The sequence below is a fragment of the Ixodes scapularis genome, unplaced genomic scaffold (genome assembly GCF_016920785.2).
Source record: "Ixodes scapularis isolate PalLabHiFi unplaced genomic scaffold, ASM1692078v2 PGA_scaffold13__105_contigs__length_92229423, whole genome shotgun sequence".
NCBI lineage: Eukaryota > Metazoa > Arthropoda > Arachnida > Ixodida > Ixodidae > Ixodes > Ixodes scapularis.
This window is the reverse complement of record NW_024609839.1, coordinates 77,420,195-77,446,278: the sequence shown is the minus strand read 5'-3', so window position 1 is coordinate 77,446,278 and position 26,084 is coordinate 77,420,195. Positions and strand designations below refer to the sequence as shown.

Here is a 26,084-nt window from a genome sequence, read left to right as displayed (position 1 = left end):
CAAAGGCACAGATCACTGCGTTCCAAAGCTACCGGGGTTCAGGCTCCGTGGGACAGTGAAAGAAAATGTTATTTTTACCTCACGCGCAAACACGGGATCCAAGACCGCGAGCAGCGACCCAGAAACGACGAGCCAGCAGAGCGCGCGTTCCGTCACACGACTTTCGTAACTTCCGCGTCGTAAACTGTAAAATCCTTGACGTCATCAAAACTTATTTACGTCCCTCACTTTAATTTGAACCACTCAGAGTTACTCGGATTGACGAGTTCTTTCGTAGATTCCTCAGAGCCGAGCGCATCCAGTCGAGTTTTTCGCGTTTTTCCGCAGGTGTCGCACAGATCGCGAAAACTGGAACCGGTTTTACACGCGCAAATCCATTGATCCAAGTTCCGAACCGGCGTGGGTTTTGTTGACGTGAGTGAGACAGCAATTTTTCTGTCATCCGATTCTCTTCCGAGTCTCAGGTATGCCACAGTGTTCACTCTCATAAACACAACACGCAGTGTACGATCGATTTGAATTACAAAATCCATATATGGTCACATTCTATGGCGTTCCAACCTGCTCTGTTGAAGACGGCTCTAATGTATGGTCTCCGCTTTATAATTTATTGGCAATCCCAAAACCTACCTGTTTGGAAAGCTAGGAGGAGGATACATCTCGGTCTGTGTTTATTTTTAGACCAGAAGAACCTTCTAGATCAAATGCCTGCGAACCATCCACGAGCGCTTGACAGCTAAGAGACACGCTGCGGGAGTTACCTAACTTACCTTTCCCATCCTTAAGGTTTCTCCTCAAGGAAAGAAAAGGGAATAAAATCAACGGCATGGGGACGTCCGACGAAGCCCAGAGCATCAAAGCGGAAGGCAACGATTTGTTCAAAGCCGGCGACTATGTCGGGGCGCTGGAAAAATACAACAGCGCCTTGAAGCTGACCGACGAGGAGAACCACAAGGCTGTGCTTCTGAACAACCGAGCTGCCGCCAACATCAAGCTCCGCAGATACGAGGACGCCGTGAAGGATGCAACCGAAGGTGAGGTTCGTCACCTTGCGCTCTGGTATGATGTACAATCTTTTTATGTACACACTCACGAGCGTATGTGTTAGTACAGTTCACCACTGTTCAGGACGTGTAGAGATCCTCTACCCTTTCAAGGCCATAACAGGTCGATCCAAATAATCCTGTTCCGTTTTAGGGTAGCCTAAAATGTAGGGTGACCATTTTCCTCAAGGTTGAAAACGGGACATCCCAGCCCGGGGGAAGGGGGGGGGGGGGGGGGGGGGGGGGGAAGGGGAAGGGGGGAGGAGGAGGAGGAGGAGGAGGAGGAGGAGGAGGAGGAGGAGGAGGAGGAGGAGGAGGAGGAGGAGAGAGAGAGAGAGAGAGACGGGAAGGGGGGGGGGGGGGGGCATCCTAAAGATTGAGATTGGGAGAAAACATTTAATGCAAGAACTGCTATTTGAAAGTATTAACGTACTACATGCGTGCTGTATTCGGTAACTAAAAAAAAAAATATTTCTATTCACGAGTCTCGACAAAAAAAACGTGTTTGTAGGCAAGAACAGTTCTCTCAATTTTACTGGGTAGATATTTTAAAGTACCTACGTTTTTTTTTTTTTTTTTTTCTTTTGTAAAATATATTTGTAACAAATTGGTATAGTTGCATAGTTTCCGCTTCCTTCAACTCGCTTTGTGGTAATTTCGAAATTATGCACTTCTGCGAAAACGGGACATGATTCCTTATTGGGACAAAAAGACGGGACGGCCGAAACGGACCTCAAAAACGGGACTGTCCCGGCCAAAACGGGACGTCTGGTCACCCTACTAAAATGAGAATCTTTGTATAGCCTCCAAAGGAGTTTTATGCATTTACTACTGGATCCCATCTCCATGCAAAAAAAGGACTATTACTGTGGAGCTGTTAAGGGCAGTTTCCCCAGGATCGCGTCCGTCAGCAAACAAATGATGACACAGAACTCTGGGCAGCTACTGCCATTTATGAGCGACGGCGGCAACCAGACGACCAGTTGCCGGTTGTCTGGTTGCCGTCGCTCATAGATGGCAGCAAACTTTCCGGCTTTTTCACTCTACCTTGCCGACTCGTGGCCGGCCATTACTTCATTCCCACCATAGTACAGCTTTGCTGGTCTTCCTTCACCAGAGTGGAAAGGCTGGAAGTTTTCTCTGTAAGTTTTAAAACAGTAAATCCACCCAGTCGCGAATGACGCGTTTCGTAAGTGAGCAAAACGGCATATTGCAGTTTTGGAGATGACGCCTTCGGACGTGAAGGCCCTCTACCGTCGAAGCCAGGCGTACGAGGCGCTCGGAAAGGTAGAGGAAGCGTTCAGGGACGCCCGCAAGGTGCTTCACCTGGATCCCAAGAACACTGCTGTTCAGCCGAGCCTACGGCGACTCAGCCAAGCCATTCAGGAAATTGTAAGTTTCTACATACCAGGAAGGGTATGTAGCAGGTTGAACGTTAATCGTTTCTAAGGAAGAAAATAAAAAACAATTTCTGGTAGACGTGGAAGCTTGGCTGTTTCATGTTAGCTGGGCTTACTATATAGCCTTTGTTGCTACTGTGCAGATATCTCAGTATTTTGACAGTATTTGCTGTCGATCTGTTAAGGCTTGTTCACAAATTCCATTTGACTATAATCTGTTGCATTGCAAGCGCCTCTAAACTGCTAACTCTAAACTGCACCCTCTATCCAGTAACCCCAGAGCACTCCCGATCCGCGCATAACCTGAAGGTTTTGCAGTATTTGCGAGATGAAATATATAGACCATCTGTGAGAAACGCTCACCCATAACATTGTCAGAATTATTCAAAGCGCCCAGTGAAAGGATGATGCCTAAAATAAGTGCAAATCAAAAGTGTTCCAATGTTACCCAATAGATGGCGCCACTGTAGACAGAGAATTGTTCCAGCACTGATTGGTAGATTGTGCCACTGTCTTCCCTTGTCGTAAGCAGTTACACCATGACTACCATTAAACATAGCCCAGGGTGACCGGAAAACCTAATGCTCGTTTCGTCTGTCATGTTTCACAGGCCAAGGAGAACGCAAGCACGAGCAACAAGGTCGGTCAGATGTTGGGAGTCGTCGGTGACCCTACATTGAACCTCGAACTCAAGGTCCAGGTATGCGACACCTCCAACGCTTCACTGCATGAAACACTTTTAAGTTGTTGCCTCACTTCATAGACTTAGTTGCTCACAGAATCTGTCATATGCTGATGACATCTGGCTACCATGCTGAATGCAGTGTGTCTTGCACATTCTTACTTATCGGCACATGCTTGACGGCATCTACCGGAAGAAGCTCTTAGCATCAGCCACTCAAACAAAACCCTCGAGTCTCTTGCACCTTGAACATTCCATCCCGAAATTCCGTCTTTACACTGTTTCCGATCTGCATTTCAGGCAGGAAACAACCTCGTGGTGATTGCTCGGGAGAAAGCCGGCGCCGAGGCGATTGTGAAGTCGGACGGACTTGCCAAGTGCCTAGCTGCCATGAGAAGCCTCAAGAGCCCAGAGTTCTCGCTTGCTTGCATCAGGATCTTTGCTGAACTCTGCAAGAAAAGTACCGAATGGGTATGGCAGACATTCATTACGTTAATGTACATTGTTGGTATAAGTCGCCAAGTTTTCCATTTGAATAAGCAAGAGTGGTCGAATGAGTGGTTGGAAAATGAAACTCTTGCTGATAATCACATTACAATTGTAGCAAAAGCCTACATATTATGTGATTACTATGTAGTACATGCTCCAGTAAACACAGCAGTGAATCGATTCCTGCAGGCGTCACTGGTGCTGAAGGAATTTGGCCTCCCGATGATGGTCAACCAGTTTGTCAGCAAAGACAACCAGCAAGTGACTGCTGTCCAGTACCTCTTCCAGACCATGATTAACGTCTTCAGCGGCATGGACTCCAAAGATTCCAAGAAACCGGACAAAGAACTGATGAAAAGTGGGTGCAACTTAAGCTCAAAGGTTAACGAGTTGCCCTTGACAAGCGGGAATGATAATGCGGGTCATTCATTACCCAGTTTTGTTTCCATTAAAAATTTTTAGAGAGAACCGTATCAAAATCATTGTCAATTCTTCTTTCGTCTTCCTCGCAGAACACGAGCAAGAAATCGACTCCATAATGCTGCTGCTCGTCAAGAGTGTCTCGAGTCGCGTCATGACGGCGCTGGGACGTGATGCCATCCTTGAGCTGCTCACCAAAAATGTAGACTATGAACGTCTCAACTGGGGAATGAAGCTGGTTGACTCAGACGGTACGGCAACTCCCCGCTTGCACCAGCCTATGACAACATCTTTCAGGCCTACTGGGGTCTCACGAATGCCCTCAGCTACCACAGATTCTGTTTAAACCATTGCGTATGTTGCATCCGATACCACCGATTGTTATGAAGCGATAGCTTTATATTGGAACCTGCGTGGACATTGCTTGCTTGTGTTGGTGTTGGCCACATCGTAGCAAGGCCATAGGAGAGGGGGAGACGGCAACAGGGCGCAGCTGTTGGTTAGACGTCGTAGCGTTCGACCAATGGCGTAACACCATCTAGAGTGAGAGGAGAGGGGCGAGGTAGTGGTACATTAACACTTCCCCGTTCCGCTACGTATAGGGTAGGAACTGCGTATTAGTAGGATAATCTATACTCTGTGACAACTTTTCTTGGCAATGCAGTGGAAGGTACGTCCCGCGTCCCCTCTCCCATTTTGAGTGTGCGCGGGCTCTCCTCCTCTCCCCGGAAATGGGGGACGAGGAGAGCCTGCGTACACTCAAAAGGGGAGAGGGGACGCGGGACGTACCTTCCACTGCAATGCCAAGAAAAGTTGTCGCCGAGTATAGTAGGCGCGGAGGCATTTGGCGGTCAGATTGTAAGCACGGTGGCATTTCTGAGCAAATGATGCAATGCCCCCAAAGGAGAGGTGCATGGATGAAGAGAAGTCCTTTATGCAATCTAAGCATGTGTAAATAGTGAACTTTGAGTTCGAAGGGAATAGTGGTTTTGGCCGAATATTTTAGAATTGGATGTCGAATAGTTTCTCTGAGCCTTTCACTGCTGCACCATGCTGAAATGAAAACCCAACTGAACTTGTGAAGGTTGTTCCCAAGATTTCACTTGTCCATTTCTAAGCCAAATTAATTTTAATCCAGCTATATTTATCGAGTGTGGCCTCGGAAAGTTCATTGTCTACATTGGGTTGGCAAGTAAATGACGCATTTGACATAAAATTATAGAGATACCCAGCTACAGTCGATTCTAATTCCAACTCCAGGAAGCCACAGACTTTAGTTTAAAATATCATTAGTTTGAATTATCACGAATTCAACAAAAAAAAATCGTGAACCATTCCATTCTGTGAAAGTGAAGTGGATGACCAGCGAAGCTGTTTAGCACACGACACAGACGTGACACAGAATTTTGAACAGAGGTACAAATTAATTTATTGTCTTGATCGGTGGTCATTATGACGAAAGGTATGCGCACACATTTATTGTAGTCTTGATCAGCGGTTATTATTTCGCTGGACGACTATCGCCGCTCCGAAGGAGCGGGAGGAAACTAGACACGTGCAGCTGGACCACCACCCGGCGGAAAGTAGACACACGAGACGGGACCGCCACCCCGGGAGAGCGGAAGGAAAGGAAAGTAGGCACGCAAGCGCTTGGAACGACGACAAAGAGAGGGCGGTGCGAGCGTATACATGGCCGACGTGGGTCGCACAGCGGCAAATTTCGAGAAACCTTTATTATCTACCTGAGAGTCTACTGATCTCGAAATTGGTGCCCATTGATAACTAATCTACTGAATAGAACTATTGCGAAATTACCCAAGCATCAAGGAGAATGCAGGGAATGGTGTTCCACATGCTGCATGTGCCGGCGTTTGCAGCAGTAACTGCTCTAAAGCAAAACCCTAAAACAAATGGCATTTCGCACGTGCGTTCAGCAGTGACTGTTCTAAAGCAAAAGCCTAAAACAAATGGCATCTTGCACGTGCGTTCGTGAACGCTTTGTTTTTGTTATTTACTTCTAATCTTTTATACAGGGAAGGCGTGCGGCCGTGCAAGCATAAAGTTTTTGTTGACGCACATGAAAAGTCCATGGAACCTTAGCCATAAACAGTTTTGCTGTAATATGATGTGAAGCAGAGTAGCGATTTTCTATAGCAATAGCTACACATACCAAGCAAATTTTTTACTTTCCTCTACACGGGCTTATTTATAAGCAGGCGAACACATAAAACATTGGTGAAGTTCGAAGCGAATAATGGTTTTGGCCGAATATTTTCGAATCGAATAGCTTCTCCAAGCCTTTTACTCTGAACAAAAATTCAGCTGAACTTGCGAAGCTTGTTACCAACCCTACACTTGTCCACTTCTAAGCTCAGTTAGTTTTAATACAACTTTATCAATGAACTGTGGCCTCAGAAAGTCCAATGCCTACATTGGGATGGCATGTAAATGACAGATTTGACATAAATTTAGACCTAAAGAGACACCCAGTTATCCTGATTGAAGCAATTGATAAACCTTATTGCTATATGCAAATATCTTTTATTAGAGCGCAGCTCTTAGGAGCCGCTCCCGGCTTGAGCGACGTCACCAAGGTCACCCCAAAGTCATGCGACCCACCAAGGTCATCCCAAGGTCACGTGACACCCAAAGTCACGTGACCCCCCCGAGGTCACGTGACCACCCGCCAGGGTCACTTGACTCCCCCGCCGAGGTCACGTGACCTCCCCGATGACGGCATCGTCACTGATGACGTCACCGGCATCCGCATCGTCATCATCATCATCACTGATGACCTCACCGACATCCGCATCGTCATCATCGCTGATTATGTCATCGGAGTCCGCATCGTCATCGTCACTGATGACATTATCGGCATCGTCACGTTACCCCCCCCCCCCCAGGTCACTTCGCCCCCTTCAGTACCCTTCCCTCCTCCTCCTTAAGAGCAAAGGGATTGTTTGGTCGAAACCGGAAGTACTTAAGTTCTTGCGCTCATTACGTCGAGGGAGCCTTCATATAGACAAACGTCATTTTTATTTTGATATATGATCTCCCGTTATTAATTAAAACTTTCATGAGCCTATGTACGAAACTGCACCCCGAATTTCGCCAGTGTCAATGGCTGACACCCGTAGGTGCTGCGTGACGTCACAAAACGCAAAGGTTTGTCGGATGGTCGGGGTAACAAGCGTTGGTCGATGCATGTCATGCATTTTGTTTCGAATTATATAGTCTCCTAGGCAGTACCCTACTGAAATACGGTTCTTTTAATGCAGTTCCCAAGCACGTGCAAAAAAAATCACGCCTTTTAGCAGGATATTACTCGCAGACAGCCATAAGCTTCGAGCAAACGTATGCCGTTTCGCACAAACACAACTGCGACGGACGCCGATCGAACTATAGGGGCGCTTGCAAAGCTATAGGAATCAAATTTCGGCTCTGAAGCGGCACTTAGGTACACGAAGCGGCATCTGGGTACACATTTCGGCGGATCCACTGGATCGGTGATGAAGCTGCGGGTCATTCCCTCAGAGGCGACGTCCGCGTGTCGAAGGCAAACGGCGAACCGTTCAAATGCATGTCGTCACTTGACTTGGACGAGCTTGGTGAATCGTAGCTACGCTCCATTTTCACACGCGGGTCAAACAGATATCGGGCTGCACGCGTGCTAAATACAACTTCTGGTATCATTTCGAGATGGCCAAGCTGTTGGTTTCGGTTTCGCTGCATAATCAAGGTCTGTTCGATTCGGCCAGGAAGTTCTGAACTATAGTCGGTTACAAGCCTAGAAGGTAGCGGCAAATGCCCCTCAAAGGGAATCTTTGCATTTCGACGATAGATTCGCGGCATCAGGATGATTTTGCGTCGGGGGTCACTGGCGGTAGCGCGCGGTCGGTATACCGGTCACCTCGAAGACAAAGGCCTGACGATAGCGTCTTGGCCAAGACAGTTATCGACCGTAACTTTGGCGTCAAGTTGAAGCGAGAATCGGCAAAAAATGCCGATTCTCGGCGTTTTTCCCAGGCCCATTAGTGGGCGTCCACAGATACCAGCGGACAAAGCATGCATTATTATGCTCAGCTGCGGGGACATGCGAGTGCCAACGCACTAAATCCCAGACCTCTGCAATGTATCGGAGTCGTCAATATGCACCCAAGAGCAACTGAAGGCGGGGACTATCAAGAGGGCAATACGTTTCCCGTGTCTGTAAGTAAGAATATCAACACTGTGGATCCCCACATAGCATCAAAAAGAAACCATTTACGTGAGCCAATATTTCAACGATCACCACAGGGAGCCAAAACTACGCGAGCAGGTGCCTAAAACGCTTTTAGAATATCATAATCGAGCAAATTCCTACCCTCGGTTATGATCTCAATTTCGCGTCCACCGCGGGTACGTTATTATCATAAATGAGAGGAAATGCAACCTCCATATCGGCGTGATTGTTAATCATCGCAGACATTTGAGCAACCGCTGCGAAAAATGGCACCGCGAGCAGAGACGGACGAGGAGTGTCGTCTGCTATCGACGTCTGCTCTTGTCGTCTGCTTCTGCACGGACGCTGAACCGAGTCCGGAGCCGGTGCAAGATTTTGAGGAACTGGGTCTGAACTCGTTCAGAACTGGGAGGAATCGAACGCGCCAGTGCAGCGGTCGTGCAACTTCCGGTTGAATCCAATGCACCAGTTCCTGCACTGCCGAACTAGTTCAGCCAATTCAGGCGAATCGAACAGACCTAAATTGACTGATCCGATTTGGGGGAGGAGTGGGTGGACGTATTTTAATATCGTTGGCACAGCATCACACCTCAGCTTACAAGCCTTCTGTCCGCTTAGAGGTCAGCTCGTAGCTCTTTTTTGTGAGATGACTGCTGCATAAGCGGGATCTCGATCTTGACGGGAACCCAGTCCCTACGCACGACGACGATCCACTTTGCTCGTCACTGCACGTCTCGCGGAAAAGTGTGGAACGTCATGTCTCGGGGGGCTCGCATGTGCTGCCCGGGGGTTGTGGCACCCAACCGCGTAACAAAAATCTCACCCAACCACGAAACAAGTCGAGCACAACAATAAAAACGAAGCACGCTGAGGCGTTCACTCGCAGGCAAACGACGAGACAAAAACGCTCGCTTTGTGTTTTGTGACGTCAGAGCTTCAATGTTGTCAACGAAAGCAGCGTTTACGCTAGAATGCGATTGGAGCAGTATAAATACAATTACTCATGCGGAGGGGCATATAAAATTCAGATATTGCACGTACGATACGTCTCGAGGCAATAACAATGATATTCAATTGTTTTCTCAAATACAAAATTTGACCGGACAATCCCTTTAAGAGCTGCACTCTAATTCGGTGTTACAGGGAGTTGTAAACGGCTTTCACTTTTTTTAATCTCCAGGTTAGTTCTGCTTGCATGAATGCAACGGGTTAGTCCCATCGAGTGTGCTTCTCACCAAGCACCCGTGTACTGCAAAAAAGCATTGACTGCAAGTTTCGCGGCTATTGCTTTCCTGCAGTACCCAGGTGCTCGGGAAGAGACGCACTCAACGAGGCTAACCCGCCGCAACGAACAAACAGTATGATTTAAGCGAAAACGCTGTTTAAATTAAGCAGCTTTTAAATGCATTGAAAAGACAGCGGGACCACCAAAATTTTTTTTAATTTGTTTGAATTAATCGGAAGTACGAAATATCAGTTTGAATTATCATGACTCCACTGTATACCTAATCGAGGGACTTTATAAATATGTATCCTTTCTTCAATCATGTGATTAATGCAGGTTGTCATGGCGTCTCTACATATGCACCAACAGGCGGCCCTGACGTCACGCCTCTGTGGTGGCGCTGCTATTGGCAGGGCACATGTGCAGACGCTCCACTTCTTGCGAATCTGGTTCTTGCGCATGCGCAGTGCCCACACCTTGTGTGGGCTCTGGGCCACGTTTTCCCACACCTCGGGGGGGCTTGTTTGTAAATAGCGCATTGGCCTGTGCTCATGCATGCCAGTTTAATATTGAAAGCTTTACTGCAATGTAGATATCAACATTCACAATGTTCCCATTTCTTTTTAAATACACCAAACATACGCGTGCAACCATACCGCTTTGAAAGTGAACTTTCCTGCTAAGCACGCGGCTGCAAAATTTGTAATTTTCAAAGCGTCGATCATGGCATTCTAGCCCCGTTGAGTGCGCTTTCTTACTGAACACCGCTACACTGGGGAGAAGCAACACCCGCGGCAGCGAGCTCTGTGGGGTGCTGCTTCTCCGCAGTGCACCGGTGCTAAAGACAAGAATATTCCAGTTCATCTCAAAGCTAATATCGAACAGCGTATTATTCAAATATTCGCTCACCACTAATACATTCACAATTCGCCACATGTTACATTGCATATCATTTTGATAGACGGTGCTGCTCGTTGAAATCATCGTCAAGTGCCGTCACAGTTTTGCCGCATTTGACAGAACATCTCAGCCGGGCAGTATTTTTTATTTAACAATGAACCTGGAATTTTGGTGTGCGATGGTTGGACTTTCAGGATGAGCATTCACTAAAAATTCCAGCTTGCCACATCCAGTTGCCGATTCTAGTTGTCCGTTTTCCGTCACAAGCTTTCTTTTGAGACTTAACTTTGTGACATTCACAAGCGTCGTGCCCTACAAATTGAGGAATCTTGCTTGCCTGGTCTCTCTGCTAAAGCTAGTGAGCTTTCTTGGCACCACCTTTCGTTCTAGTACAACCTCGCATTGTTCCCATTCAGGGCTTGTGGAACTGCTGGAGGTTGCCAGTGAGCTTGAAGAGATCCGATATGAGAGCAGCATGGACATCACTTCCAACACGAGGCCCAACTGCTCGGTCTTGCTCGAGAGGATCTACTTCTGCATGGACTACGACAGGGCCAAGGAGAAGTACAGGGAAAAGGTCACAGACTATGTCAAGTACGTCCAAGCAGAAACAAAGAATTGGTTGCATGGATGTTCAGACAACAGCAAGGTAGTCTGCCTCGTGTTTTTGCTGTAGACCATTCCAGTAACAACCTTCTGCGTGTTGCCATCTCTGTCTAGCGAGCTGTGGAATGCATTCTCTGAGCATGTGGAGCGACCCTCTTTTAGGAAATATCACTCGGCACGTGCCTCCACAGCTCAGTGGCTCTGCGTTTTTTGCCTGGACGATAAGCACTGGAAAGATGTATGCAGGGGTAATTTGGTTTGCGACCCAAGACTGCTGTCCTGATGCCCCTAAAGCGATTACACTAATGTACTATCTTAATTGCAGTTAGCGGGAACACTGGAGTGTATGGCAGTTGGGTACAGTCGGAGCATTCTAATGGCTCGACGCACAAACCGCAATTGCAGCGATGCGGATGTGCTGCAGTTGCGCGTCCAGTCTTTAGAAGTGCTTCGGTAGTATCCGATGCCACATGTTCCACCGTTCCCGCTAACTATGAATAAAATAGTACACCAGTACTAGTAGTGATTATGTCAGTGCCAGTTCATTTCATCATGTGTTCACCACAACGTCGCTATCTACTCATCCTTGTTCAAAGGTGTTGACTGTAGTTATTTTCAGATTTGCCAACTTTGTTTTTTCTGAGCCTAGGATACCTTGATGAAAAATGTTAATACCCGACTATACTGCGATCACTGCTAAGCTGACAGGGCAGTGAAAGCGTTTTTCGCCAGACCGCACTTTCTGCATGCTAGTATGCGCTGGTAATGTTGATCATGTAGTGCAAGACCAACTGTTGACTGGTCCAACAAGCATGTGGCCTCCACTGCCCTGTCAACAGTGAACAGGATAAAGGGCAGTCTTGTCCTGCCTAACTCTTGTGGCTAAGCTGAAGTCTCGGAGGTTTCCGTGTGATTGGAACTACACGGTAAAACTTGCGTTGAACGAGCAGACATAAGGCCATCTGCTAGTGCGTAGAATGGATGCGTAAGGTCAAACGGAAGCATAAGGTCGATTTCCTGAACTCTGGCTTATGTCGTGTGTAGTGGTGCTCGATGAACCGGTGCTCCAAATTAAGATTGATTTATCTTTCTGCAGCGGCAAGCTCAGGGACCTTGAGATTGAGAGCAAGGTTCGAGTGACGTCTGCGATTACGGCTCTCCTTCTGGTGAGTTTCGCTTTTTTGTCTTTTCCAAGAAGGACACTCAAATTAAGTTGTTCCTTTATCACCCAGGGTCCTCTCGACGTCGGAAACCAATGCTTGGCTACACCAGGTGTCGTTGAAATGATGCTCGCCATGGCCGGCTCCGAAGACGAAGTACAACAGGTAACTCGGACTGAACCTCAAAGCCACGACTTGGTGGCTGTATAGCCGACTAAATTGTTGCAAGCTAAATCTGGTTTGTTTGTCGACAGGAAAGACCTAGAGGGAGCCTGTGCAGAACACTGTTCTAGTTATTTGAGTTGATTTGCGTGTTCAGAGGGCCTAAACATAACTGTTTGGTGTGTTAGCATGATAAGTCAGTAATCATCCTAGCTCATATGGATGTTTCAAGGACGAATTTGTAATTGACAATGTCACTCAAACTATCATTGTCCATGTATGCATTATACCTGCAAATACAAGCAACAAACATGCCATGTCCCGAGTGCTCCACAGCGCTCGGTGTGCCGAGGATGAAATATTCACATCCGCATCATCTGCTATCAAACACCATCGGCAAGTAAACGTTAGCTGGTGCACTCAACGTCCCGCTAGCAGACGACACTCATTTCAAGCTTTCCGTCACTTTCGCCAGATGGTATCTACCGGGTGATTTAAGGAGACGGCAGGCTCTTTAAATCGACTGCAAAATTCGGTTTCTTAACCTATCGCGCTACAACTTTGTGCAGCGTGGCCCACAGATGGTGCATTTCGCACCATCTGTGGGCCACGCTCGTAGCCGTAGCGCGATAGGTTAAGAAACCGAATTTTGCGGTCGATTTAAAGAGCCTGCCGTCTTCTTGAATCACCCGGTACATTGCTGCACATCTAAAGCTCCTTAATAAAATTCACGCTTTGCATTTCTTACAAGTACCGACAACCATCGTCGTGCAGAGGCAGGAGACACATGCCGAGGGCCATTCATTTCAGTCCTACGCAGCCATTTTGCTTCCAAGGGCTGCATGAGGCATGGGTCCCTTGCGTTGGCATATTTGACACTACTTGCAAGACAAACTCGAACATGTCGAAAAGTTTTGTGCACGTTGCCCGTTGTGTTTTCACCCGTATTGGTCGGAGTAGTGCATGGGGTAGCATGACTCGCGCTTTACCCCCCCCCCGTTGCAGCGTGTGGCAGCCGAAGCCATCATCGCCGCCGCTTCCAAGAAGGACAAGTGTACCAGCATCATCTCCATGGGGATGGGAATCCTCAAGAAGCTGTATCAGTCGCACAACGACAACATCAGGGTCCGGGCGCTCGTTGTAAGTGACCTCTCGGTCCCTGCGGAGTGTCGGGCACTACCTCACACCTCGTCTCCGTCCGTAGGGGTTGTGCAAGCTGGGGTCCTTCGGAGGCACGGACTCTAGCATGCGACCGTTCTCGGACGGCACGACGCTGAAACTGGCGGCAACCTGCAGGAAGTACGTCCGATTCTGTCCATTCGTATACATATGGTCACCGAGAGGATGAGGGCGGCAGAGAAAAGTTTCAGTTGTCCCGTTTCACACGCAAAGCGCGGTGGAAGGCAACAGGCACATTCTAGAAGCTGGGTGTCCGAAAGAGATGCCTGCCCCTCTCCCTTCGATAACTCGTCCTTCCGTTTGTTCGTATGTCTATTTTCGACCTCGGGTCCAAAGGCGAGAGAGAGGGAAGATTCGAGAGAGGTGGTAAGGCGGGTTCGCAAGTTTGTGCTCGAGTGTGATCGACTGTTGCAACCACTTGTGCGACTGATGAGAGGACACGCCAGCACCATCTGTCGGTTATCCCTAGAATGCTTCGGTCTAGTTACACGCAGATCAAAAGACGGCGCCACGCGTTCTCTCGTCGTAATTGATGAGCGGTTGTGACGCAGTCTATCATACTCCAATGCAGATGTGCAAGCCGGCCCGTAAATGCCAAAATGGTGCTGGGTTGAAAGCTTTTGTACAAGATCAACAGTAGGGTTTGTACCGTCACTAGTCAAGGATGCTACGATTAAGCTCCTCTTAGGTTAAACCAGCTGAGAGACTTTGTTCTAATTTCAAAGTCACGCAGCCTCTGGGGAAAAGCCAACTAAATCCTTCGGATTCTGTTTTATTCAAGTAAGAATGAGCGAACCGAGGACCTCGACTGCTTGTGTTGGTCACGACATAGTGGGGCCATGGAGAGTGTCTCGGCAATGGAGTGCGGCTGTTGGTTCGACGTCGCGTCCCCTGTCATGAAAAGCAAAGTGTCGTGCGACGTAATGATCGACCTCACAGTGTTATGTGATGTTGGGAGTTCGCCGCCAAATTTAGTGGGGAAGTGTTTTCGCTAAATTCCGATAGAAAGTGCCGCTCGTTAAAGACGAGAAAGACTTAAAGAAAGATTGAGTGTTGTCACACCTTTGTTGCAATGTCTAAACGAGGCAATTTCTTCGCAATTCAAATGTTGCAAGTGATTTGCGAACATACCTTGCACCTCAACCACACACAGCATTAGAGATTTTCTGAACTGTCATAGATTCTTGCTTTTTTTTCTTCAAGTTTTCTTGTGAATTCCAAGAACGACAAGGACTTGAGGAAGTGGGCCGCGGAGGGGCTGGCGTTCCTCACGCTAGACGCCGAGGTCAAGGAGGACCTCATCGCCGACAAAAATGCCATCCACGCCCTGATCGACTTGGCAAAGGTGAGTCATACCTGCTTACCTGTACGAGTGTACCTATGCAGCGCAGGGGTTCCCAAAATGCTCTTCCTCGTGCTTGCGTCACTGGCTGCAGTTGGTAAGAAGGCCAAACAGAATAACTGTATACAATATCTAATAGAGTAGGTGTGCGTTTCTTAGCACGCACCTCCTCAATGTGTTGCAGGTGGTTTTTACGGGCCGGCAGATGCCTTCATAAGGTGTGTTTCAGTCCACAAGCCATGCTATACTTTACAGTACAAAAAGCTTGTGGTATAATCGCTTGCTTTTAGCCTGCGGTTGTTGATTTGCCCAATATGCGCATCGAACCGTTTTGCAGAGGTCTGTGGAAGTTGCTATTTTTTAGACGACGATGGCAATTGTTGGCTAGTATTTTTAGTTGCATTATTGCCTTCTTAAGAGAAAAACCCAAACTGCATGAAAAGTGGTGACTGTACAAGATTAAAAAAGACACATTAAAAGAATTTATTTCCTTAATTTTTTGGGGGTTGATTTCAGGCATTTTCATCTCTACTTGGGAGTAAGTCAAAGCAGTTTCTCTAATTCGCCAAGGTAGGCATTAATGAGGTAATATTTTGTGTAAGACTGCATGCCTCACTGCAGGTGGAACAGAAGACTGTGCTCTATGGCGTGGTCACCACCCTGGTCAACCTGACCAACAGCTACGAGAAACAGGAGGTCTTGCCGGAGCTGAAGGAACTCGCCAAGTTCGCCAAGCAGCACGTACCCGAGGAACACGAGCTGGTGAGAAAGTCGCTTCTTTCCCTTTCTCGGCTTCTGCTCTGTTTTAGCTGGTCAACATACGCTTGAAGTACTCGCAACGGAACGTGGCTTCCTTGCGTTCGTTGCGGCGGCCACCTCTTCAAGTCTCTTTGCCGTCATTACGGTGTCTGGAACGCGCCTCCTCCCGTGCATCGAATGTGGTCCCGAATTGGCAACGTAGTGATTTGACGGTGTCTGCCACATCCAGCTGCACCGCTGCGACACTGCCAGGGTCACGGCCGGCGACAGCACGACACCTCTAAGACGTCGTCAAGCGGAAATCCAGGGAGCACATTTTGGACGCGGTAAACGCGCCGTTCGGAGACGCGCTCCAAGCGCCATACTATCGGTGTGATTTGGCAACCGCCAATCCGGTTAATTATTTAGCGGTAATGGCAGCCACAACCTCGTATATCTGTTGACGTTACTTGTCTTTGTGGTCCCGAGCGGTGCAGGCGACAAATGTTTTGGGAGATAGTGCTACGGATACTGCATGTCACTTTGCTTTTGTGGACCGAATGTAATACGGGTAATTGTAGAGCCACTAGACAGGCTAAGCCTCGGAGTAGCGACCCTTCGGCCATCTTGGTGCTTAAAATCATTGTTACCGGCCGTCCGAAGCTTCGTCCGAAACATGCGCGAAGCACCAAGATGGTGGCACCCGAGCGTAGCTTATTCAGCAAGTCTAGGTAATTCGGTCTGAGCCGGACTCCTTGTGCGGCATTAATTTTTATACGCCGAACACGGAAATGGAAGAGGCAACGATACTTTCGCAGCAAGGTATAGTGTGCATAAAGCCTAAGGCCATCCACAACATGGAATAAAAATCGCATTTTGAATTGCCGCGTACCGATTTTCGGGCCCAGTTGGCTTTCCGAATTCCCACCGACATTCAGTGGCAACATCTTCTGCCTCTTTGTCGCAAATATCTTAATATCAACTCGCGGAAAAAAAAAAATTTCCCGGTTCCTCGCCGAGTTCTGTTAATGAACAGGGGGGACAGCTGAGGCGCTCTTGCATACGGCTACTTTGCCGTCTTTAGATGCAGAGGACCTACGTCCCACTGAATTTAGCAGACGGTGTTGCTTTGACGCTGCGACGTCGTGCGATGCTAGGCTCCTTCGATTTACCCGCACCTCCCGCACCAGTGCAGAAAAGTGTACTTCTGATCGTATCTCAATACACATGCCGGAAAACACTGCCCTACATGTTTCTGCAATGATGCAGGTAAATCCAACGAGCCTACTATGATGTCGTACGATGCTGTGATCTCACTTGACATAGTGATGTTATACGACGCCGTGAAGTCATGATGTGGCTGCATGACACCGACGTCATGCAACACCCAAGCTTTTTCCGCTAAATAGAGGCAATTGTGACATCACGAGACACTGTGATCCGCCGCTAAATTTAGTGGGCCACAACCTAGTAGTGCACACAACCACGCTCCAAGATCGGCTGCGAAACGTCCCCAATGACGGCCGTCACCATAAAAAAAGTCTTGACAAATTTCTTGCCGCCTTTGCCTCCTGCAGTCATGCACATTCACTGACTGTGCGCCTTGCTCACACTTGCAGGATGCCAAAGAGCACGTGGAAAAACGCATCAAACTACTGGCAGAGTCCGGCGTCACGGTAGCTTTGGTGGCGCTCTCGACGACGGAGAGCAGAAACAGCCGAGAAATGATCGCGAGGTGAGATTTAGCGAGTCCGCAAGAGCCTCGTGGAAGGCGGGACTTAGTACTATAACTGTCCAGAATTTCCGGCAAAAATCTTGCGGTCAAGTGCTGCTACAACCGATTTTCGTTGCTAGCGACGCTAGCAGATGTTGCTTAGAACATCCTCACATAGTTGCTAGTGTAGTCTAGACCTTGAAGACAACAAATGATTAATGTTTTTTAAAACTCGTGTGTGAACTATCAATATGCATTTTTGCTTTGCATCGCAAGGCGTCTGTCTAGACATTTCATAGTATGTTGCAGGTTAATACATAGCAGGATGAGGTCCTCTCACAAAGCCTTCACACTCTTTCCACTTCAGCAGAGTGAAGGTGAGAGGAGAAAACAACCAATCATAGTGAGCAGAAAGCTTTGTAGGAGGAGCTTGTCCTGCTTTTTGTAATTTGCAGCAGACTATAGTAAATATTTATTTCAGCATATATTACTTGAAAACACTATTTGTTACGAACAAGTTGGCCACCATACTATACCTAACTAGACTAGAACGGAAGCATTTAGGGACGGATTCATACGAGTATAGAGTACAACAGAAGGCCCCAGAGGACCTTCTGCTGTACTTCCTATGAGCTGAGCTTCCTATGTGCAGACGGCGATTTTTCCGTCTCACTTTACTGCGGAAGGTCCGCTTGGGATACCCTGTATTTCGAGTTGAAACTCTGGCCGAAAAAATGCTGTGTATGCATCTGTGCCTGTCCCTTTGTAAAAGCGGAGTTATGACCAAAGACATGACTTTTGAATTGCTTTGAAGTACCTCTGCGCCTACTTAATCCATTTTAAGAATTGTTGTGTAACCATACCCGTTTTCACCTCGAGAAAGAAGTAAGGTTTGCACATTGTTCTTACGCGGCGCGAATTAGTTTTCACAAGATTTGAGTGTCGAAGGAAGACTCAATGCTTTTGGCATTTGGAAATTGTATGTCTTGACAAGATAACATTGATCCAATCTAAAATACACCTCCATGTATCTTATTTCTCGGCATAAAGGGAGAAAGTAATAATGCTCCGCGAGGAGCGGACTTTTTTTACTTTGGTTCTTGAGGTGACAACGGGTATAGTTATAAAGCTGCCGTGACATAGCTATTGTCACTAGTTGATAAGCTTAATACGACAAAGTTTGTTTCTCTGATGCTCAACGTCCAGTGAGAGTCAAACCTTCGTTCTGCCGAGGATGCATAAGCTTGAGTTAAGGCTACTGGAGCTCACATGTGGCCTGCATGTATGCATACAGGGTCTTCAACGCCATCTGCGAACAGCAGGAGCTTCGCGGACACGTCGTACAACAGGGAGGAGCCAAGGTAACGTACCAGCATAAAAAATAATTGCCGAGAACATTGTTTATCAGGCACTGTTTGTTGTACCAGCATTGCACGGTTCTCTGGTATTACACAGGAAGACATAATTTTACATAAAATGTAAACATAAACTAGGTTGTTCAAGAAAGCTAAAATTATGTCTCTGTGCTTGTAACTATTGGAGGCTTGCGCAAGAGACTGCTATAAATATTGGCGCACATTGGAGTAGGACTACGCATGTGCAATGAAGGTGTCGGGCTTTTTAACAAGTGCACGTACCCACTCTCGGAGCTATTATTTTGTTTGACCGCTCCTTTCTCATCCGCCTAGGCCTTACTCAAACTGGCGGCCGAGAACACCCCGAATGGCAAGTTCATCTCCGCACAGGCGCTGGCACGCCTTGGAATAACCATCAACCCCGAAGTTGCCTTTCCGGGTCAGAGGGTAAGCGAAAAGAGGTGCAAATTTCTTCTTTCGTGGGTGGCGTCACATTGCAGTCACGGTTGCGTCCCTACTCTCGTAGACTCCCCCGTCATTTATGTTGAGGCTGTAGACTTACAGGTGTTTGGTGTTTATTCATTTTTGAAGCAGCGTCGCATTTTGGTGACCTCTTGCAAACAGACGCTGGAAACGGCGATTATTAGTGAGCAAAATATTACGAAAAACTGAGAGTGCAAGTTTTAAGAGGAGAGAATTTCGACGCACAGAAACAGTCCTAGCTGGAGCAAAAAGTTTCCAGAAATCTGTTTTTTGGTTTTAACAGATTTTGTTTTTTTATGCCAACTGTCATTTATCAGCCTTTCACTTCTAACCGATTTTGTAGTTTTGGCACAAACGGATGTTTATCAGTTAAAACCGGAAGTTCAATGGGCTACTTACGTTGAATTATTTTTTCCGGAACTGAACGGAGTTTGCCTGTATTGTTTGCAGGCTGTGGAAGTGATTCGGCCCCTGATGTCACTGCTTCACCCGGAGTGCACGGCCCTGCAGAACTTTGAGTCACTCATGGCTCTCACTAACCTCGCCACCATTAGTGAGGGCGTACGGTGAGCTACTGCGCTGAAAGCCCCGTCCTCGAAACGAGCGTGAAATTTTGAAGGGCTTGGGCAGGATTAACCAGCTTCGTTTTTTAGAAACTGATGAAAACAGCATTATCCTTTTCCGTGCCCAAGAACAAGTTTGTTAGTCTTCTTCGATTCGCTCGGAGAAGACCAGCACACATGATAAAGTGGCAAGAGAAAGTAAAATACACAGATCTGCAGAGACAAAATGACAAACTGGGAAGTTAAAGAGAAGATTTCTCAGGAGTACCCAACGGCACACTGTCAACATTGCTGGAAACGTCAAAGTTCAGCAGAGATTGGAAGATGGAAAATGCACAAGAAGGACGGCAGAACTCTTAGCTTGATGTAAAGGAACATGAATATACAAACCCTTAGAAGTCATTTATGCACAAGCTGGATAAAAAAACAAAAGTCTGACATTTATTCTGATCACTAAACTTAATTTTATACTTGGCAAGTGCACTGCCAAAGCTAGTGGCATGGGGCAGGGCTTAATCTAGCGTCCCATTTTCACAGGAGTGTGTGCGAACGAGAGGCTCGATCAAGCCACACGCTCGCACAAATAGCTTTGACAGCATTGCGCACGACGCATTATGGAATATATTTCGTGGGCACCTTTTGCTAAACCTACAGGTCTCTTGTTCCCTGCAGGTCACACATCATCAAGGACGGGGGAATCACAACGGTGGAGAATTACTGCTACGAGGATCACGTGATGCTCAAGCGCGCTGGAGTTCAGTGTATCCTCAATCTCCTACAAAGCGAAGAGGTAAAAGAACACTTGATGTTGGCACAGGAATGGCCGAGTAAATTCGGAGGCTTGGGGAACCCTTCAGGGTACTCTGTGAAATTCCTTTGTTACTAGGAACCCCAGATTCCGATCTGTCTCTCCGCTCAATCGAGATATTTTCCCGTTTTCGCCTCTTTTACACATCTGGCCCAGACATTGACGCAGAACAAGAGCCAGGAAAGAAAACTGATTTTAACCAAAAAATATTTTTCGGGGTAGTTGGCCTCCCGTAGATTGCGTTCTAGTAGATACCTCGGCCCTACGTTATTGGCGTCCCTTTAGCTTCTGGCCCGAGTGTCGATTTAGCCGTGCTCAAATTCGATTGAAGTGCCATCGGTCGCAACCCGTCCACACTAAGATACAACCAGATGTTGCATCTCACAACTGCTTACTCCCTTTTCCCGGTCGTTTCGACTTCTATGCTGCCATACTGCCGACCAGGTGCTTTTAACGGATTGCCGTCGCCTGCAGCGATACGGCAGACCGTGCACCTAGAGCAGAAGTGCTCTTGGGGATAGGCACGATTGCCGTCTGTTCACACAGGTTGTACGGATCTACGAGAAGGGAGACAGAGTCAAGTACCTCACCTTGTGCCTCGAGGACGAAGACTACGACACCAGCCAGGCGGCGGCTGGAGCTCTTGCCATGCTGACATCCGTCAGCGATGTGGCGTGCCAAAAAGTCGTTGAGGTATTGTGGCAAGACTCTTTCGGGCGGTTACCCCAACTGGCCAGTGCATGCCGTGCACCAATTTTTAACTATAGTTTATTTCACTTTATGTGCAAGCTAAAAACACAGGAATAGGAGCACGCTGCCCGAGATGGTGCTTGCACCGCATGTGCACGTGTGCTCAACAGAGATGCTCAAAGTTCTAAGCTTTCTCCAGTAGCTTCTGACATGCCTGCATTTAAAGTGAAATGGAGTGTAGACAGGTCAAATGATCAGGTCCAATTCATGCACACTTACTTTAGATGATGCTGCCTCCTACATTTAAAAATTTCTTGGCGGTGGAGTTTTCGACTGAATTTGATTAAATTTGTATGACTTCACCTAGCTTCGAGTGCTCCCTTCTAAAGCTTTTTGGCATCATGTTTGGAAAAAAAAAATACGAGCTGGATTTATTTATCTATACATATTGAGAACGGAGCTCTGTCATTAGCTGTGAAACATACAAAAAAGGAAATTGCAATTCTGTTAATTTCACAAAGCGAGCTTATAAAAACCTGTCAAATTCAAAACAAAAAAAAGAAACCAAGGACTTTTTATATTAGCTATGGGCTGCAGTAAACTGCAAACGTTTTAACATTTCAGCAATGTCAGACTTGGGCAACTGTCCCTCATAGCATTAGTGTTGATGCTTCCAGGTGGTAGAGTTGAAATATAATTAATTGGACACCAAAATACAGAAAACGTAACGCTCCTCGCGTTAAACACGAATGGCACAGGTCAAGGACTGGGTCGAGATCTTCGGGGGTCTGGCGGCCCACAAGGACGAAGCCCTCCAGCACCGCGGCGTCTGCATCCTCCACAACCTTGTGCACTCAAAGCGAGACGTCGCCGAGAGGCTCGTCGGCAGCTCTCTGCTCGAAGTCCTCCTGGCAGTGACCCAGGTCGAAGGAGCGGCAGCAAGTGACAAGGTTCGCAAGCTCGCGCAGGAGACTCTCAGCAAGGCCGAACAGTGGAAGCTCATCCAGAAGTCGTCCGAACAGGACGAGCCTCAGGAAGAGCCGGCAGACGTCCAGTAGTGACTCGGCAAAACGAGAAGTGTCCCCGTGTTGTTGTGCAGACAAGTGAATCTGTCTCTTGGGTGCAACGCATGTTTCACGCGTGCGACGACTGCTGCTTTGGTGCCACGAGGCAAGACGAAAAGACTGGCAGACGAGAAGCGCGTGTTCTTGCACGAGGCACAAACTCTGCGTTGACGCCGCGAAGCCTGGCGTGATTTGGAGGCATTGCGTTGCATTGAGGGTGTTTAGACAATATTTAGTTTTGATTTTGTCCAGTTGAGACGGCACACCTTTCCCAGATGAATTTTCTATCCCCTTCGTACAAACGGCTCAAAGCCGCGTTTCTATTAGCGATTTACACTCGGAACATGCTTCACTGAAAGCGGAACAAAGGCTGAGTCGGCGCTCCAGTGCCTTTCAAACAGTCTACTCTAGCAACCGTGAAAATTACAAAAAAGTCTCCGTATATTTTATATTAAAAAAGAACAACTCTTAACCAGGTTTGTGCCTACCAGAAAATGTATGATTGAACAAGCATGCCAGCTGCCTCCTTCCGTTTTGCTGCCAGTGAAAAGTTGTTCTCGAGTTAGTGCCACAATTAGCCTCAAATGTGCCACAAACTTTGCACCCGTCCGATCGAACGTGACAGAATATAACCATGTCTGCGTCCAGTTTCACCCTGAGCGAGCTCACTCGGCAGCGGCCGTGGCCAGTGCAGGCTCGTTGCTTTCGATGGGGTTCCGCCGCACGTGCGTGTCCGTTGCGGACACCCCTTCCAAGGCAACGGCAAGCCATGGCCCATAGTTTTTTTTTTTTTTTGTCTGTGCACAGTTGCCACATGGTGCGAGATGCACTGGGCTTATTTGACACACCTAACCCGTCTACTCTGGAGCAGGTGAGACCCCCAGCGTAGGGCGACGCATTTCTGCCGAGTCTCCTTCGAACCGCCAAAAAAATAAAACAGAAGCCGTCGACGTGCATTCAATGCTATGCAAGAGTATATTTTCGTTCCATTTTATGTACATACAAAACAGTCGCAAAAACTCGGGGTGTGACAAGACCACAATATCACCGAAAGAAACCGGAAACTTAGTTAAATTATTCGAAGTAAATAAAGTTCTCCCATCCTGCATGTAAATCTCTCGTCGCAGTTTCTGATCGAGACTCGACACTCGTTTCACCATAATCAATGAAACTCGCGATACCGCCGCAAAAAATATAAAACAGCAAAAGAAAACAAACAAGACTCATTTAGCCTACCTGCATCCGTGCTTACAAATGCAATTCTCCGTAAACGCATGTTTAGAAAAACACCGTCGTCCCAGCAAAAGATGCCTGTACGGGCAGTACAGTCGCGGACAGGAGAAACAAGTGCACAAACGCATATGACCTCGCCCGTGGCGCCAAGTGAGTTTCTTCTTTCGCACGGTGCCATCAGACTCCAATTAACTTTTGCTTCTCGCCATCATACCCCCACTTGGCCTTTGCTCGGCGCCACACCGTACAAAGGGTGGTCGTGCGCTCTAACTTATTTTCTCCACGAATGCAAGTTCGAGTGCTTCACTCTCGATTATCGTCTCCAGGATTAAGTACAAAGCGGTTGACGGCCAGAGTAACTGTAGAGAAATTGAGCCGATCCCAAGGTCACAGACGAAGTCACACAACTGTTGCGGCTTACTTTGCGGAGGGGTTTACATGGTCGCTGCTCAAGGCGCCGGGTTCGACAAAGGTCGCGCTCCGGCACAGGGAAAGAGGTACGGAAGTCTCTTTCAAAAAGGGTCTGTTGACACGCAAGACGGTAGTAGCTGTTGTGTGTGTGTAGTGTTATGATTGTATAGGTGCAACAGGCACGAATAATAACACGTTCCACAACTGGCGACTCGCACGAACGCCATTCCAGTGCGCCTTTGCCAGGGGGGGGGGTAAAACCTTGGCGACGAGGCTCTTCCGCAAGGTTGGTCGGGAAGGTGTACATTGTTTAAAAACGAGACTAGCTTAGATGTTTTAAACTTTTAGACAATCTGTACACGGGAAGAGGACCTCAATCTCGTAGCACACGCATTGCTGGAATGTGTAACTAAAAAAACAAAAAAAAAGGGGGGAAACGATCGCTTGGAATAGGCCGTTGTTGGCGGTTTAGACGGAGGGGCTTTGCATGCCCGAACAAGTAAAAGTGTTGTAATCATGACTCGTGGGGAGCATTATGTTACAGGCGTTAATTAAAAACGTAAAACGAATAAAACACCGCGATCAAAGGTTTTGAGGCAAAGGAAGGGTAGACATCCTTGTACAATAGCAACACATAATCTAGCTCTACTACCGGAAGAAAAAATAAAATAAAATTTCCGAGACACATGACTAGAAAAACCGTGCCTCCCGCTTAGGCTCGGCGAAACCGAAATCCGCAAGGGACATGCCTTCAAACATGGAAAGCTTCAAGTTACACAAAAAAAAGCCTCTTAAGGGCCATAAATAGGACAATCCTAAACTCGGGTATGATCGAAAACTTCACGAGATAATCTTATAAAATCAAACGGCTTTGATCCTCTCTTGTTGACCGGCGATTCTCTCTCGAAGGAGAAAAGCGCGCTGCATGCCTGGCGCCGGAACAAAAAAAGGCGAGGCAAACCAGGGCCGCGAGCTATCCTAAAACGGGGAGTACGACAAAGTAAAACACGACGCTAAAGCAAAACGAATTGCCTCTCCCACCCCTACAAGTAGTCAGTGTGATACCTGCGGTGTCGGCAGCAGGTTCATATAGAAGGATCCCTTTTTTTTCTTTTGCATAGCATTGTTCTTCAAAGCCAAATATAAACACATCAGCCCAGAGCACAGGACGCATCACCATCACCTCTCCATTTACGCACGCTCTCAACAACATTCTCTCTTTTTCACCGAGACCACTCCCTCCGAACAAAACAGGAGGGAGGGTGAAGGGAAGGCTCAAAACGGGAGTTTCCTTTTGAGCACCAGCTTTTCCGGGACCCAGAAAGGCCACCTCCCTTATCAAATCCCCGCACCCCCCCAATCCCACCCACCAGCTGCCACCTAGAACCAGCAGAAACGCCCAAAGGTGGCAGCACCTACCGCAACCTTCCCCAGTGTTCCAACGAACCCAATCACAACCCTGTGCGCTCTATACACAAACGAAACGGCGCTGCTCAACCTCCCTTTCCGCGAGCCTCGCGACGTGCGCCGTTTTCATAGCATTGTTATCGTAGCGGTGGCGGCAATAGAGTAGCAGTGACGAGAGCCGCCTAAGAGTCAATCGAATTGGTGTGGGTGAGCTCCTTGTAGCAGTGCCGACAGACCGGGACGGGTCGCTTGGTCAGGTGGCCTGGTAGACACAGCCTCTTGTCTATGCAACGTATGCAGAACACCTCCCCGCAGCTCCAACAGTGAAACTGAAACAGGGACCTCTTCATCAGGAACGGGCCACGCGTCACTCCACACATTGTGCAACTTTTGTGTCGTGCATGCCCCTGCGACTCCTCTAGCGTGCTTCTCCACGGTGCACCGATGTGCCGTGAGAAAGCGTTTACAAACGCACGGAGCTTCTTCCCCCACCCCCGAGAGAGTCCTTCCCCCTACGTACACAAGTGCATTGCGGTAAAGCATCCCGCGTGCGTGAGGACATTTGTAAAAAGTTGCCATCGTAAAATACCGAGCATGTGCCCACGTCCCAATAAGTACCCTCCACCTACTTTTGAAACATATGAAATATTCGCAACTCCATCCCGCCGCTCGCCTTCTCAGGGAAAGACGAAGAACCAGAGGAACGGGTGAAGACGGTGACACGGACTATCGGCCTTGGTGCTGCAGTTACCGCATGGTTCTGGTCGGCACGTCTGCATCACGCGGTG

General features: G+C 47.8%; 2 protein-coding genes across 2 annotated transcripts in view; one reads left to right on the top strand and one right to left on the bottom strand.

Annotated features, from left to right (window-relative positions):
* Positions 1 to 338: 338 nt before the first annotated feature.
* On the top strand, positions 339 to 23,210 carry LOC8053418 (protein unc-45 homolog B). The gene is made up of 21 exons (XM_029984334.4): positions 339 to 464; positions 787 to 1,034; positions 2,260 to 2,435; positions 3,054 to 3,143; positions 3,426 to 3,596; positions 3,804 to 3,972; positions 4,127 to 4,285; positions 10,798 to 10,975; positions 12,084 to 12,153; positions 12,220 to 12,312; positions 13,315 to 13,449; positions 13,514 to 13,608; positions 14,692 to 14,833; positions 15,452 to 15,592; positions 17,188 to 17,303; positions 18,577 to 18,643; positions 18,971 to 19,084; positions 19,571 to 19,686; positions 20,356 to 20,473; positions 21,038 to 21,184; positions 21,940 to 23,210. The coding sequence occupies exons 2-21, from the start codon at positions 827 to 829 to the stop codon at positions 22,237 to 22,239; spliced, it is 2,805 nt and encodes a 934-aa protein (XP_029840194.2). The 5' UTR covers positions 339 to 464; positions 787 to 826; the 3' UTR covers positions 22,240 to 23,210.
* LOC8053420 (myotubularin-related protein 6) overlaps positions 23,198 to 26,084 on the bottom strand; it is a 30,014-nt gene continuing 27,127 nt past the window's right edge. The window contains exon 14 of the mRNA XM_029984335.3: positions 23,198 to 25,625. Within this exon, the coding sequence (XP_029840195.1) occupies positions 25,479 to 25,625 (147 nt within the window). The 3' untranslated portion in view covers positions 23,198 to 25,478. The remainder of the gene's footprint in view (positions 25,626 to 26,084) is intronic.